Here is a 16074-nt window from a genome sequence, read left to right as displayed (position 1 = left end):
CTATTATCATCTTCAAAATCTTAACCATTTCCTACCCCTGTAAAACTTCATTTGTCGTATCAATTTTTCATTCTCAAAGGATTCGATTAGGTTATCCATGTGGCTCACTAATAAGATTATATCGGAAGCAAACTTATTTACTACCACCATTAGGTCCTGGAGCGCCTTCCAGATGATATTCAATGTAACCTCCAAGGGAGCCAAAAACTCCAAGCTGATAGCTCTTGCGGGTTTAGGAGTGGCTTCGCCGACACGGGTTCAGCTGTAAACAACTTCCGTTTCAGCATACACTCCTAACTCACTCCTCCACTACTTTGGATCTGCTTCTTACTTTTAAGACTTCATTCTGTTAGTGCTTCATACATTTCATGTTTGATTATTCCTTATACTCCATATCATTCTCTCTGCTCGCTTTAACGCCAGTCATTTGATACTTCCATCCCCTAAAGAAGCTCGATATGAGTCAACTCGGCATTCTGCATTTTATTTTTTAGTGGCATTCTTATGGAATAATTTACCTGCAGATATTAGATCAGAGCTTTTCCTTCCAAAGTTCAGAAAACATGTAAAAACTCATTTTTTTCAGTTGGCTTTTCAATCTAGTTCTGTTAACTGAATTTACCTGATTTGGATTGCTCACACTGTGGCCAGAGATTTTCAGCTGTGGTTTTTTTTTTTTTGTGGTGTTGTCCTTATTAATTTGTGTTTGAATGATTGTCCTCTTTCCTGTTGAAAATGGTGTTCTTTTCTTGATTTTATGTTGATATTTTATTGTTAACACTGTGATCTATTATTGTGTAAAGGCAGTATATCAAGGTTTAAATAAACATAAACAAATGACTAAAGAATGGAAAAGACATGCAATGCCTTTTTAGCAATATGTAAGCCACATTGAACCTGTCATACGGTGGGAAAATGTGGGATACAAATGCAATAAATAAATAAAACGTAGCTTTCTCAAAATAGGTTTTACTGCATGTAACATCCTCAATACCCCCAAACCCTGATCTCGCCACCCAGGAAACCTGCTGCCTAATGTGTAACCTGGCATCCAGTATTGTCTACAGATACTGAAATGCTTCACACAATGCCACCCGACCTAAAAATTGCAGCATAGCTGTTGGGCTAAGCCAACAGACCCTAGTTTTCTCTATATTAAAGATGAATGTATTCTCCCTAAGCCAGCCATCAGTCATAAGCAGACACTCATTCATAGCAGTGGCGTAGCCACAGGTGGGCCTGGGTGGGCCAGGGCCCACCCAACAGCAGCACACATTTAGTGGTAGCTGGTGGGTCTCCCAAGCTCTGCCAGCTGAAGACCTCCTCCTGATGGTGCTGAAAACATTGCTCTCCACTTCAGAAGTCTGAGCTTCCTAAGCTGCCGATACTGGCAACTGCGCATGCTCAGTTTTCAGCGCATGCGTGCTGCACGCTGCCAAGAGCAGTGTTTTCCTGCCAGCTGAGATATTTTTTTAAGTTGGTGGGGGAGGGTGGGAGAACACTTGTGCCCACCCACTTCTTGTCTAGGCCCACCCTAAATCTGCTGTCTGGCTACGCCCCTGATTCATAGAGGTAAGATCTGGTGAATGGTTGGAATAATACCCTACCACCAGGATGTCATTGGCATACATAAACACATCAACTGGATAACACTGTATCTTCCAAATTAAAGGTGCCACAAACAAATAACATGGGACAGAGGTGATCCCTGTGGAACACAGGAAACATCATACAGAGAGGAACTTTCACTCCCATCTTGAACAAATCTACTAATTATGCCAACAATAAACCATGGTTGACTAAATCAAAAGCTGAGAAAAGGTCCAATAACATAAGTGCCATTTTTCCTTTATCAAGAAATCCCTTTTAATTCATTCAAAATTACTACCAAGTATTTTCAATACTGTTTCGCCCAAAAAACAGATTGAGAAGAATGCAGTGTACTCCTTTGAATCAAGAAGTCCCAGAAGTCCCTTGTTTGTAAGAAAACAGCCTTTTGATAACTTTGGCCATAAATGCCTATTGGAAGATCAGTCTATAGTTTCCTGAGGATGAAGGATTTAAATTTGCTCTCTTCAAAATTGGCATAATGATGGCTGGCTTCCACAACCTAGGCAAATTCAAGTCTCAAGGCCAGCATTCACCCTAGTCAAAATAACTGCATGCAGATGTTGCAAAGAATTTTTCAAAGGTTTTGATGATAATGGGTCAAGATCAAAACTAATACAGTAAACAGAAACATTTTATCCAGTACTGGTCACTGTAAGAAATAGAATTCTGTGCCTTCCTGCTTCTGTTCTCTAGCACTGTTGCTTCTTCGAACAACATTTCCTTTCATGGTCCCTTTCATTTCATGCCACCGTACCCCTTTCACTTTTGCACTGACTGCTGGTTTCCATTGTGAATTTCCTTTCAGGTGAGTGTAGTGCAGGACTCTGTAAACATCTCTGGCCAGAACACTATGAACATGGTTAAAGTACCTGAGTGTCGGTTGGCAGATGAACTTGGAGGATTGTGGGAAAATTCACGCTTCACAGATTGTTGCTTGTGTGTGGCAGGGCAAGAGTTCAAGGCACACAAAGCAATTCTTGCTGGTGAGTATACTGGGTTGTGTAGGAAATAAAAGCCCACTGAGGGAAAGAGAAGCAAACAGTGACAAGAAAGGGAGAGCAGGGGACATAAGTCCCAAGAAGTGGTGTTTAGGTATTAATCTGGGTGCAAGAGGTACTTTGCCTTTACAGGTCTGTAAGGTGGTCTTTATTATAGTGGTTGGGAGTAACTGGGATATTCACACTGAGCAGGGATTGGGCCATTGGGGACAGGCTAGTTGAAGGTTGGGGTGACTGGCATAGAGACAGTCTGAACAGGGTTAATGATCATTGATATGATTGTACATGTGTAATCAGTTGTGTCTTCAAGAATTTAATCTTGTCTATTCATGGGTTCCAGCTCGCTCCCCAGTTTTCAGTGCTATGTTTGAACATGAAATGGAGGAGAGTAAAAAGGTGAGAGTTGGTACTTAGTGAACCAGTTGCACTATATTTATTGACATTGTATTATGTTTACTTTTTAATATATTTATGCACTTTAATGTTTAAATTATAGATTTTTTTTATACTAAGAACATAAGAAAAGCCTTATTGAGTCAGGCCAGGGTCCATCAAGCCCAGCATCCTGTTTCTGATGGTGGCCATTCTGGGTCACAAAATACCCAGAAGATCCCAGAGAGTAAATCCAGTTGTTTATAGCTCATTTCAAGAGATAAGCAATGGCATTTCCAAGTGGACCTGGCCAATAACATTTTAGGAACTTGTTCAAACCCTATTAATTTAGTCACCTTGATCTCCAGCAACAAATTCCAGCACCTAATTGTGCAATGGAAGAAAAAATACTTTATTCAATTTGTTTTCAATCTGCTAGTTATTTTCATGGATTTGACCCACTTAGTATTGTTTTAAAGATGAAACAACCATTCTCTATTTAATTGTTCCACCACATTTGTGATTTTATAAACTTTATATCCCCTTTATCATCTCTCTTGCAAGTTGAAGAGCCCTAATCTGTTATGGCTCTCATCGTAAGAGAGATCTTTATCCCTATTATTGGTTTTGTAGTTCTAATGTTTGTTATATATATCATGCTGAATTTAGCTAACCCAGTATTTTCATCTACTGTATAAAGCGAATGCTACATACCTGTAGAAGGTATTCTCCGAGGACAGCAGACTGATTGTTCTCACTGATGGGTGACGTCCACGGCAGACCCTCCAATCGGAACACTTTACTAGCAAAGGCCTTTGCTAGTCCTCGCGCGCTCATGCGCGGCCGTCTTTCCGCCCGAACCGGCTCGTGTTCGTCAGTCTCGTATGTAGCAAGACAAAACAAGGGAAGACACAACTCCAAAGGGGAGGCGGGCGGGTTTGTGAGAACAATCAGCCTGCTGTCCTCGGAGAATACCTTCTACAGGTATGTAGCATTCGCTTTCTCCGAGGACAAGCAGGCTGCTTGTTCTCACTGATGGGGTATCCCTAGCCCCCAGGCTCACTCAAAACAACAACCATGGTCAATTGGGCCTCGCAACGGCGAGGACATAACTGAGATTGACCTAAAAAATTTGCCAACTAACTGAGAGTGCAGCCTGGAACAGAACAAACAGGGCCCTCGGGGGGTGGAGTTGGATCCTAAAGCCCAAACAGGTTCTGAAGAACTGACTGCCCGAACCGACTGTCGCGTTGGGTATCCTGCTGCAGGCAGTAATGAGGTGTGAATGTGTGGACAGATGACCACGTCGCAGCTTTGCAAATTTCTTCAATAGAGGCTGACTTCAAGTGGGCTACCGACGCTGCCATGGCTCTAACATTATGAGCCGTGACATGACCCTCAAGAGCCAGCCCAGCCTGGGCGTAAGTGAAGGAAATGCAATTTGCTAGCCAATTGGATATGGTGCGTTTCCCCACAGCCACTCCCCTCCTATTGGGATCAAAAGAAACAAACAATTGGGCGGACTGTCTGTTGGGCTGTGTCCGCTCCAGATAGAAGGCCAATGCTCTCTTGCAGTCCAATGTGTGCAGCTGACGTTCAGCAGGGCAGGAATGAGGACGGGGAAAGAATGTTGGCAAGACAATTGACTGGTTCAGATGGAACTCCGACACAACCTTTGGCAAGAACTTAGGGTGAGTGCGGAGGACTACTCTGTTATGATGAAATTTGGTGTAAGGGGCCTGGGCTACCAAGGCCTGAAGCTCACTGACTCTACGAGCTGAAGTAACTGCCACCAAGAAAATGACCTTCCAGGTCAAGTACTTCAGATGGCAGGAATTCAGTGGCTCAAAAGGAGGTTTCATCAGCTGGGTGAGAACGACATTGAGATCCCATGACACTGTAGGAGGCTTGACAGGGGGCTTTGACAAAAGCAAACCTCTCATGAAGCGAACAACTAAAGGCTGTCCCGAGATCGGCTTACCTTCCACACGGTAATGGTATGCACTGATTGCACTAAGGTGAACCCTTACAGAGTTGGTCTTGAGACCAGACTCAGACAAATGCAGAAGGTATTCAAGCAGGGTCTGTGTAGGACAAGAGCGAGGATCTAGGGCCTTGCTGTCACACCAGACGACAAACCTCCTCCATAGAAAGAAGTAACTCCTCTTAGTGGAATCTTTCCTGGAAGCAAGCAAGATGCGGGAGACACCCTCTGACAGACCCAAAGAGGCAAAGTCTACGCTCTCAACATCCAGGCCGTGAGAGCCAGGGACCGGAGGTTGGGATGCAGAAGTGCCCCTTTGTCCTGTGTGATGAGGGTCGGAAAAGACTCCAATCTCCACGGTTCTTCGGAGGACAACTCCAGAAGAAGAGGGAACCAGATCTGACGCGGCCAAAAGGGAGCAATCAGAATCATGGTGCCTCGGTCTTGCTTTAGTTTCAACAAAGTCTTCCCCACCAGAGGTATGGGAGGATAAGCATACAGCAGACCTTCCCCCCAGTCCAGGAGGAAGGCATCCGATGCCAGTCTGCCGTGGGCCTGAAGCCTGGAACAGAACTGAGGGACTTTGTGGTTGGCTCGAGATGCGAAGAGGTCTACCAAGGGGGTACCCCACACCTGGAAGATCTGTCGCACTACACGGGAATTGAGCGACCACTCGTGAGGTTGCATAATCCTGCTCAACCTGTCGGCCAGACTGTTGTTTACGCCTGCCAGATATGTGGCTTGGAGCACCATGCCGTGACGGCGAGCCCAGAGCCACATGCTGACGGCTTCCTGACACAGGGGGCGAGATCCGGTGCCCCCCTGCTTGTTGATGTAGTACATGGCAACCTGGTTGTCTGTCTGAATTTGGATAATTTGGTGGGACAGCCGATCTCTGAAAGCCTTCAGAGCGTTCCAGATCGCTCGCAACTCCAGAAGATTGATCTGCAGATCGCGTTCCTGGAGGGACCAGCTTCCTTGGGTGTGAAGCCCATCGACATGAGCTCCCCATCCCAGGAGAGATGCATCCGTGGTCAGCACTTTTTGTGGCTGAGGAATTTGGAAAGGACGTCCCAGAGTCAAATTGGACCAAATCGTCCACCAATACAGGGATTTGAGAAAACTCGTGGACAGGTGGATCACGTCTTCTAGATCCCCAGCAGCCTGAAACCACTGGGAAGCTAGGGTCCATTGAGCAGATCTCATGTGAAGGCAGGCCATGGGAGTCACATGGACTGTGGAGACCATGTGGCCCAGCAATCTCAACATCTGCCGAGCTGTGATCTGCTGTGACGCTCGCACCCGCGAGACGAAGGACAACAAGTTGTTGGCTCTCGCCTCTGGGAGATAGGCGCGAGCCGTCCGAGAATCCAGCAGAGCTCCTATGAATTCGAGTTTCTGCACTGGGAGAAGATGGGACTTTGGATAATTTATCACAAACCCCAGTAGCTCCAGGAGGCGAATAGTCATCTGCATGGACTGCAGGGCTCCTGCCTCGGATGTGTTCTTCACCAGCCAATCGTCGAGATATGGGAACACGTGCACCCCCAGCCTGCGAAGTGCCGCTGCTACTACAGCCAAGCACTTTGTGAACACCCTGGGTGCAGAGGCGAGCCCAAAGGGTAGCACACAGTACTGGAAGTGACGTGTGCCCAGCTGAAATCGCAGATACTGCCTGTGAGCTGGCAGTATCGGGATGTGTGTGTAGGCATCCTTCAAGTCCAGAGAGCATAGCCAATCGTTTTCCTGAATCATGGGAAGAAGGGTGCCAAGGGAAAGCATCCTGAACTTTTCTTTGACCAGATATTTGTTCAGGGCCCTTAGGTCTAGGATGGGACGCATCCCCCCTGTTTTCTTTTCCACAAGGAAGTACCTGGAATAGAATCCCAGCCCTTCTTGCCCGGATGGCACGGGCTCGACCGCATTGGCGCTGAGAAGGGCGGAGAGTTCCTCTGCAAGTACCTGCTTGTGCTGGAAGCTGTAAGACTGAGCTCCCGGTGGACAATTTGGAGGTTTTAAGGCCAAATTGAGGGTGTATCCTTGCCAGGACTATTTGGAGAACCCACTGATCGGAGGTTATGAGAGGCCACCTTTGGTGAAAAGCTTTCAACCTCCCTTCGACTGGCAGGTCGCCCGGCACTGACACTTGGATGTCGGCTATGCTCTGCTGGAGCCAGTCAAAAGCTCGCCCCTTGCTTTTGCTGGGGAGCCGAGGGGCCTTGCTGAGGCGCACGCTGCTGACGAGAGCGAGCGCGCTGGGGCTTAGCCTGGGCCGCAGGCTGTCGAGGAGGAGGATTGTACCTACGCTTGCCAGAAGAGTAGGGAACAGTCTTCCTTCCCCCGAAAAATCTTCTACGTGTAGAGGTAGATGCAGAAGGCTGCCGGCGGGAGAACTTGTCGAATGCGGTGTCCCGCTGGTGGAGCTGCTCTACCACCTGTTCGACCTTCTCTCCAAAAATATTATCCGCACGGCAAGGCGAGTCCGCAATCCGCTGCTGGATTCTATTCTCCAGGTCGGAGGCATGCAGCCATGAGAGTCTGCGCATCACCACACCTTGAGCAGCGGCCCTGGACGCAACATCAAAGGTGTCATACACCCCTCTGGCCAGGAATTTTCTGCACGCCTTCAGCTGCCTGACCACCTCCTGAAAAGGCTTGGCTTGCTCAGGGGGGGAGCGCATCAACCAAGCCCGCCAACTGCCGCACATTGTTCCGCATGTGTATGCTCGTGTAGAGCTGGTAGGACGGAATTTTGGCCACGAGCATAGAAGAATGGTAGGCCTTCCTCCCAAAGGAGTCTAAGGTTCTAGAGTCCTTGCCCGGGGGCGCCGAAGCATGCTCCCTAGAACTCTTAGCCTTCTTTAGGGCCAAATCCACAACTCCAGAGTCATGAGGCAACTGAGTGCGCATCAGCTCTGGGTCCCCATGGATCCGGTACTGGGACTCGATCTTCTTGGGAATGTGGGGATTAGTTAGAGGCTTGGTCCAGTTCGCCAGCAATGTCTTTTTGAGGACATGATGCATGGGTACTGTGGACGCTTCCTTAGGTGGAGAAGGATAGTCCAGGAGCTCAAACATTTCAGCCCTGGGCTCGTCCTCCACAACCACCGGGAAGGGGATGGCCGTAGACATCTCCCGGACAAAGGAAGCAAAAGACAGACTCTCGGGAGGAGAAAGCTGCCTCTCAGGAGAGGGAGTGGGATCGGAAGGAAGACCTTCAGACTCCTCGTCAGAGAAATATCTGGGGTCTTCTTCCTCTTCCCACGAGGCCTCACCCTCGGTGTCAGGCACAAGTTCACGGACCTGTGTCTGCAACCTCGCCCGACTCGACTCCGTGGAGCCACGTCCACGATGGGGGCGTCGAGAGGTAGACTCCCTCGCCCGCATCGGCGAAGCTCCCTCCGCCGACGTAGTCGGGGAGCCTTCCTGGGAGGCGACGGCAACCGGTACCGCACGCGACGCCGGAGACCTCACCTCGGGCGATGGACCAGCCAGCGCCACACTCGACGGTACCGGTGGCGCAAGCACCGCCGGTACCGGAGGGGTAGGGCGCAACAGCTCTCCCAGAATCTCTGGGAGAACGGCCCGGAGGCTCTCGTTCAGAGTGGCTGCAGAGAAAGGCATGGATGTCGATGCAGGCGTCGACGTCAGAACCTGTTCCGGGCGTGGAGGCTGTTCCGGGCTGTCCAGAGTGGAGCGCATCGACACCTCCTGGACAGAGGGTGAGCGGTCCTCTCGGTGCCGATGCCTACTGGGTGCCGACTCCCTCGGCGACCCAGAGCTCTCGGTGCCGACACGGGAAGGAGACCGGTGACGATTCTTCTTCGACTTCTTGGGACGAAGCATGTCACCGGAGCTTCCCAGCACCGACGAGGAGGACGTAGAATCCAACTGTCGCTTCCTCGGGGCCGAGGCCGAAGGAGGTCGGTCTCGGGGGGGCTGTACCGCAGGAGCCCTCAGGGTAGGGGGAGACCCACCCGAAGGCTCACCGCCACCAGCAGGGGAATGGACAGCCCTCACCTGCACTCCAGACGAAGCACCACTGTTCGACGACATCAGCCGACGAGGTCCCGGTACCACCGACGTCGATGCAGCTGTCCGATGTCTCAGCGCCGATGCAGAGGGCCGATGCCTCGATGCACTCGATGCACTGGCGGCGGAGGATGAAGCTCTGGACGCTGAAGACGTCGATGCACTCGATACCCCCGGTGCCGATGCCGACGAAGAGCCCGAGAACAAAACGTTCCACTGGGCCAATCTCGCTACCTGAGTCCGCTTTTGCAAAAGGGAACACAGACTACAGGCCTGCGGGCGGTGCCCAGCCCCCAAGCACTGAAGACACGACGCGTGCCTGTCAGTGAGCGAGATGACCCGGGCGCACTGGGTGCACTTCTTGAAGCCGCTGGGAGACTTTGATGTCATGGGCGGAAAAATCACGCCGGCGAGATCAAAAGTCGAAATGGCGGAAAAGGCACCCGAAAAACAAGGGGAAGAAAACTTCGACCCGAGGCCTAAAAGCGGCCTACCCCGACGACAAAAGAAAACTTACCGGGGCGAAAATGCTGGAAATAGCGGGGGGAAAAGAGACTGAAGAGTCTCTTTCCACACACAGAATGGATTTTTTTTTTTTTGAAAACAACACGAAGAACGCGCGAGGTCGACTTTGCGGGGCACGACACGGCGAAAACACGACCGGGCCGAGCGCGGACAAAAGAAGACTGACGAACACGAGCCGGTTCGGGCGGGAAGACGGCCGCGCATGCGCGGTGCGCATGAGCGCGCGAGGACTAGCAAAGGCCTTTGCTAGTAAAGTGTTCCGATTGGAGGGGCTGCCGTGGACGTCACCCATCAGTGAGAACAAGCAGCCTGCTTGTCCTCGGAGAATGTAAGTTACTTTGTTTATTAGAAGGGTAAGGGGATGGGATTTGATATACTGTGGTTACAATCAAAGTGGTTTACATATATACATGTACTTGTGTATTAACATCTGATAGATGGGAGGGAAGAATCAGGTGGGTGAGGAAGGAGAGTTGTAAGGACTGGATGATGATTAGGGAAGAGGGAAAGGATCAAGGTTTTTATGATTAGCAAGGAGAATAAATTAGGGTTTGGTCGTGCACAAGGGTTATGGGGACATGCTCAGAGTGGGAGTTTCCAGATCCAGTTGGAAGGGGTGACCAGCTGTTTAGGATGGCTGTGAAGATGGGAGATACTGTCCAGTTTCTGTCTTCTGATCTGTCTTTTGAGGGATGGAGGGGGGTGCTTTAGGTGGTTAAAGAAAGGGTCATGAGAGTTTATACCAAAATGATATGACACCACTCTTCAGAGGATTGTAACCTCTAACATACTTCATTTCCTGATTTTTTTTTTCCTGTTTATCCGATGCAGAATCGGGTAGAAATCAATGATGTGGAACCAGAAGTTTTCAAAGAGATGATGTGTTTTATATACACGGGGAAAGCCCCCAATCTTGACAAGATGGCAGATGATCTGCTAGCAGCAGCTGACAAGGTGAGATGGAGGCAAAGTGCAATGCCACCTCCTTCCTATTCAGGCATCTGTAAAGAAAATAGCCAAGTCGTGATCTGTACGAGGAAGACAAGAAAAGGGTAAAGAATAAGATGGGACAGCAGGATAAAGGAAGTTTTGTACTGCCTAGATGGGGTGGAAGAGCGAGGGGCACTTGGTACTGCTGATAGATGAGGCAAGTCAACAGCAAGAGGAAAGGTTAGTAATGCAGTAGTTGAGAGGTGATGGCAGGGTGAGTGAAGTTGGCATTGCCAGGTAATAAGGCTGTGATCTTACAACTGGAATTTCTCATTTAGTATGCATTGGAGCGGTTGAAGGTGATGTGTGAGGATGCACTTTGCAGTAACCTGTCTGTGGAAAATGCTGCTGAGATCCTCATCCTTGCTGATCTTCACAGCGCAGACCAGCTAAAAACCCAGGCTGTTGACTTCATTAACTAGTGAGTCATCTCTAGGAAAGAGGAAGCAATGATGGCGGAAAGTGGTATAGTCATAGATTCTTGCATGTAATCACACTTGTTTTCTTCCACTTTGATAACTAAACTGCTAGATGAACAAATCATGTATAGCTTCCTATCAAGGATTCCAAATAACCTGCCTCTGCCCCTCTGCCCCTTTCAGCACCTTTATGAGGAGCAGCTTGCCAGTATTTGATTTTGTATATATATTTTTTTCTCTTTCTCTCTAGTCATGCATCAGATGTCATGGAGACTTCAGGCTGGAAATCCATGGTTGTATCCCACCCTCACTTGGTGGCTGAAGCATATCGCTCTCTGGCATCTGCACAGTGCCCTTTCCTGGGCCCTCCACGCAAGCGACTGAAGCAGTCCTAAGGCAGCCCCTGCTCAGAGTCCCATGCTTTCCCTAGAGCAGCACAACCTGCTCCCAACTTCATCACCAGTCCCACAGTGCAAGCTGGGCAGCTTTGCTCTACAATGACAGGAGGGAAAGACTGCTTTTGTGACACCCAGACTTTATAACCAGCAAAATGTGATTTAAAGGAAACAGGAGGATAGAACCTAGGGGCTGGGGAGTGTACAATCCGTCGAACCCTATCGCTGCGTTCTGTGTTCCTGCCACTCAGGCAGAGTATGTGTCTCATGCCTGGCTTTTAATGAACAATCGCTTTGACATGAGATGCTGGGGGGAAGCATTACTGTCTCTTGACAGCACAGAACTAAACATGCAGCAAAGAGGAGAAAAACAAGCAAAGACTTTTTTATATGAAGGATGAACCTGGGTGGATTCTGTTTTTCCATAGAGAAAGCATTGTTTTCTTATAGTCGTGCAGGAACTTTGCTGCATGCATCCACGACAGAGAGTAGCACAAAACTCTCCCAAGATCAGCTGCTCTGTAGCACAGTTGTCAGGGAATCCAAAGGGCTTCATCAGATGGAAGCTGTAGAGGAATGGACTGCCTCCTCTGGGCAAACTTATTCCAACCTGAGAAACTAGAGAATCCTTGATCTGCAGCATGCTGTCAAAGATCCACCCCTGTCTGTCCTGTTTTTAGTATAATTTGGAAAACATTTTTCCTTTGCTTTATTTTCCCACCTCCCCTTTTTATTTTATTTTATTTTTTTTAAACCATGAAGATTTTATCATTTACTAATGCTGTCTGGCCATAGTCATGCATTGCTACATGATTTGTACAGACTCTTTGCACCTGTAGTGTGCTGACTGTAGCAGACACCCTTCCCTGTCTTGTATATTGTTCGCTGTTCTTATGAAATGGAAAAAGAGAGCTTGTTTAAATTTTTGTTTTGAAAATATAAATCTTATTTTGTACTGTGTGGTATGCCTTCATCTTTCTGCTTGGACTTGGTGGTAAATGAAGCATCATTCTGATGATGAGTTCCTCCTTTTGGGATTTCCTGGAGCAGATACAGTTTCTATGAAACTTTAGTAATCCACTCAAATGTCTGTTTTTAGACCTTTTGGCCTACCTACAATGTGCTTGCTGTACTTCCGTAGACCCTACTTATTCTCTGGTCATCTCTCTCCCCCTTACCCTGTGCTTCTAAGGTCATATTTGTGTCTGTCCCAAGTATGCAGGAAGTCACTTTGGGAGTGGTGTATAAATAAAATTATTTCCTCCAGGAATGTCTCTTTCTACTACTATGCACAACTTGCTGTTGCCAGTCTGTTATTACAGTGATAGTCCACCTCATCTCCCTTTCTTTTCAAACCATCATTACAAAGCATAAAGAACAATAACAAATTTTTGTGATGTATGAAGGAAGAGGTCCAGATATCGTGTGATGTGGACAACTTTTCAGAAATAGCAGATTGTATGAACAAACACATTCAAAAAGGCTCAGAAGAAGTATATTTGTCACACCAAGATTTTAATTAGTAATATAATTTTTTGCAATGTGCTGGCCAGCGCAGAGAATATTTCCTGCCTATTGTTGCTTGCTAAGTGACTTGGATTCTCTGTAGGCCATTAATCCAGCTGGTCACCAACAAACAAATACCAGACTCCAAAGCCATAATTCAGTGTTTACTAATATTTATCCATGTGTTTGCTGAATTCATGGTGTTGCCAGCTTTTAGCTCCTTGTTGTCATGGGATTTTGATTTACTCCTGTTTGTCTAATTCCCATAACAATAGACCCTGCAGATCAAGCAGCTCCAGGACTTCTGCACTGGGACGTACACTGGAAAGCCAGAATTAGGCTACCATGGTGTGATGAGTTAAATCAGCAGTATTTCCTAATGATTGCTATCTGCTGGTACAGCTGCTCAACTGGTTGAGCATTCAGAATATTTTAGTCTGGTACTTCCCACCATTTGTGGCAAAACAGCAACTTAGTTTTCCTTGCTTTGCTGCTTTTTGTGGCCTCCTTTTTTGACTTAACAGTTTTTTTTTATATATATCATTTGAAGTGCAGTACTATAAACTTGAACAGAAAATTAATCCATAGGTCAAGGTAATAATAAAGACTTCAAAAATGTACCAGTAAAATATCCTGTATTAAACAAGTCCAAAATTTTCCTTAGAGGAATCCAGTAAGATTATAAACAAGACATTTTTAAAGTTACACAGATGAATTCCAGGTGCAACTAAGCATTAGTGGGTTTTGATAAAGACCTGAACGGTTCATCCAGTCTGCTCAACAGTCACATTCATTATCAAGTCATGATTAAACCAACAACAAATGTGATATAAAAATACGTGGTCATTGTCTCTCTCTGGCATTTCTGGGACATAGACCAAAGAAGTCCGCCCGGCCCTTTCCCTTAGGTTCCAACTACTGAAGTTGCCGTCCAAGCCCACTCCAGCCTATCCAAATCTATCTTGTCACTTGCGGGACACAGACTATAAAAGTCTGCCCGGCACTGTCCCTCATGTTCCAAATTACTGGAGTTTCCGTCCAAGCCCTCTCCAGCCCATCCTAAACCAGATTGCCATATACAAGACCCAGACCATGCAACCTTGCCTAGCACCGGCCTTAGTTTTTCACAGCCGGAGTTGCCATCTAAGCGCCACACATTCAACCATCTAAGTTTTGTTTTTTTATACCATTTTCTAATTAGAAATCCTCTATGTTCATCCCATTCCTTTTTGAATTCAGTCACCATTTTTTCTCCGACACCTCCCTTGGGAGAGCATTCCAGGCATCAGTTACCCTCTCCGTGAAAAAGAATTTCCTGACATTACTCCTAAGTCTACCGTCTTGTAACCTCAATTCATGTCCTCCAGTTTTACCATTTTCATTTCTCTGGAAAATATTTGTTTCTATATTAATACCTTTCACATATTTAAATGTTCTACCTCTCCTCTAGGGTGTACATATTCAGGTCTTCCAGTCTCATACATTTTTTGGCGCAAGCCCCGTACCATTTTTGTCGCCTTCCTCTGGACTGTTTAAAGTCTTTTTAAATCCTTAGCAAGATACAGCCTCCAAAACTGAACGCACAACTCCAAGTGGGGCTTCAACAATTACTTGTACAGGGAACATCAACACCTCATTTCTTCTTCTGGTTTCGCCTCTCTCTATACAGCCTAGCATCTTTCTGGCTATGGCCACTGCCTTGTCTCATCAACTTCAGATTCTCAGATATTATCACCCCAAGGTCCCTCTCCCTATCTCTGCATATCAACCTCTCGCCTCCTTTAGCCAATACCATTTCTTCGGTCTTGCTTAATGATCTAGATGACAGATTAATCCATTGATCTTTCCTTTGTCTGTTTTGTGATTGAAGACGAGAACATCTTCCTCATCTGTTGTTTTTTCCACTGAACCTTCTGTAATTTCCTTTCCGTGTTTCTAAAAAACCATCCGGTGAGTCACTGCTGCTGGAAGAACTCTTTGTTAAATGTCCAAGCATAAACATTATTCAATTCATCATATTTAGCGTCACGTAATAATTTTTTTTCATTTTCTGTTTATTAACTATTTCTCCATATGTGTTAGTTGGTGAGAGTCTGATAGGTACCGACGGGGAGAGGGAGCTTGGGGTGATAGTATCTGAGGATCTGAAGGCGACGAAACAGTGTGACAAGGCGGTGGCCGTAAGTAGAAGGTTGCTAGGCTGTATAGAGAGGGGCGTGACCAGCAGAAGAAAAGAGGTGTTAATGCTCCTGTACAAATCGTTGGTGAGGCCCCACCTGGAGTATTGTGTTCAGATAAGGCCTCCATCTTGCTAAGGATGTAAAAAGAATTGAAGCGGTGCAAAGAAAATCTATGAGGATGGTATGGGATTTGCGTTACAAGACGTATGAGGAGAGACTTGCGGACCTGAGCATGTATACCCTGGAGGAAAGGAGAAACAGGGGTGATATGATACAGACTTTCAAATATTTGAAAGGTATTAATCCGCAAATGAACCTTTTCCGGAGAGGGGAAGGTGGCAGAACTAGAGGGCATGAAATGAGATTGAAGGGGGGCAGACTCAAAAAAAAAAATGTCAGGAAGTATTTTTTCATGGAGAGAGTGGTGGATGCTTGGAATGCCCTCCCGTGGGAGGTGGTGGAGAGGAAAACGGTAACGGAATTCAAACATGCGTGGGATAAACGTAAAGGAATCCTGTTCAGAAGAAATGGATCCTCAGGAGCTTAGCCGAGATTGGGTGGCAGAGCTGGTGGTGGGAGGCGGGGCTGGTGGTTGGGAGGCGGGGATAGTGCTGGCCAGACTTATACAGTCTGTGCCAGAGCCGGTGGTGGGAGGCGGGGATAGTGCTGGGCAGACTTGTATGGTCTGTGCCCTGAAAATGACAGTTACAAATCAAGGTAAGATATACACAAAAACTAGCACATATGAGTTTGTCTTGTTGGGCAGACTGGATGGACCGTGCAGGTCTTTTTCTGCCGTCATCTACTATGTTACTATGTACAGCTCCCTTGGTTTTCTGTTTCCTAAGGTCATCTCTCTGCACTTCTTTTCTTTGAATTTTAACTGCCAAACATTAGACCATTCTTCTAACTTTTCCAGATCCTTTTTCATGTTTTCCACTCCTGCCAGGGTGTCCACTGTTACAAATCTTGGTGGCATCGGCAAAAAGGCAAACCTTACCTTCTAACCCTTTGGCAATGTTGCTCACAAATATATTGAACAGAATCAGCCCCAGCACCAAT

General features: G+C 47.1%; 1 protein-coding gene across 6 annotated transcripts in view; it reads left to right on the top strand.

The window, feature by feature from the left end:
• The window catches only part of SPOP (speckle type BTB/POZ protein), a 302309-nt gene extending 290023 nt beyond the window's left edge, over positions 1-12286 (top strand). For all 6 annotated transcript variants that reach the window (XM_030221297.1, XM_030221291.1, XM_030221294.1 and 3 more), the window contains 5 exons: positions 2417-2594; positions 2950-3005; positions 10354-10476; positions 10791-10933; positions 11182-12286. In XM_030221297.1, the coding sequence (XP_030077157.1) occupies positions 2417-2594; positions 2950-3005; positions 10354-10476; positions 10791-10933; positions 11182-11326 (645 nt within the window). In that variant the 3' untranslated portion in view covers positions 11327-12286. The remainder of the gene's footprint in view (positions 1-2416; positions 2595-2949; positions 3006-10353; positions 10477-10790; positions 10934-11181) is intronic.
• The last annotated feature ends 3788 nt before the right edge of the window (positions 12287-16074 follow it).

Source organism: Microcaecilia unicolor, chromosome 12 (genome assembly GCF_901765095.1).
Source record: "Microcaecilia unicolor chromosome 12, aMicUni1.1, whole genome shotgun sequence".
Classification (NCBI taxonomy): domain Eukaryota; kingdom Metazoa; phylum Chordata; class Amphibia; order Gymnophiona; family Siphonopidae; genus Microcaecilia; species Microcaecilia unicolor.
This window is presented reverse-complemented; position numbering and strand designations above follow the sequence as displayed.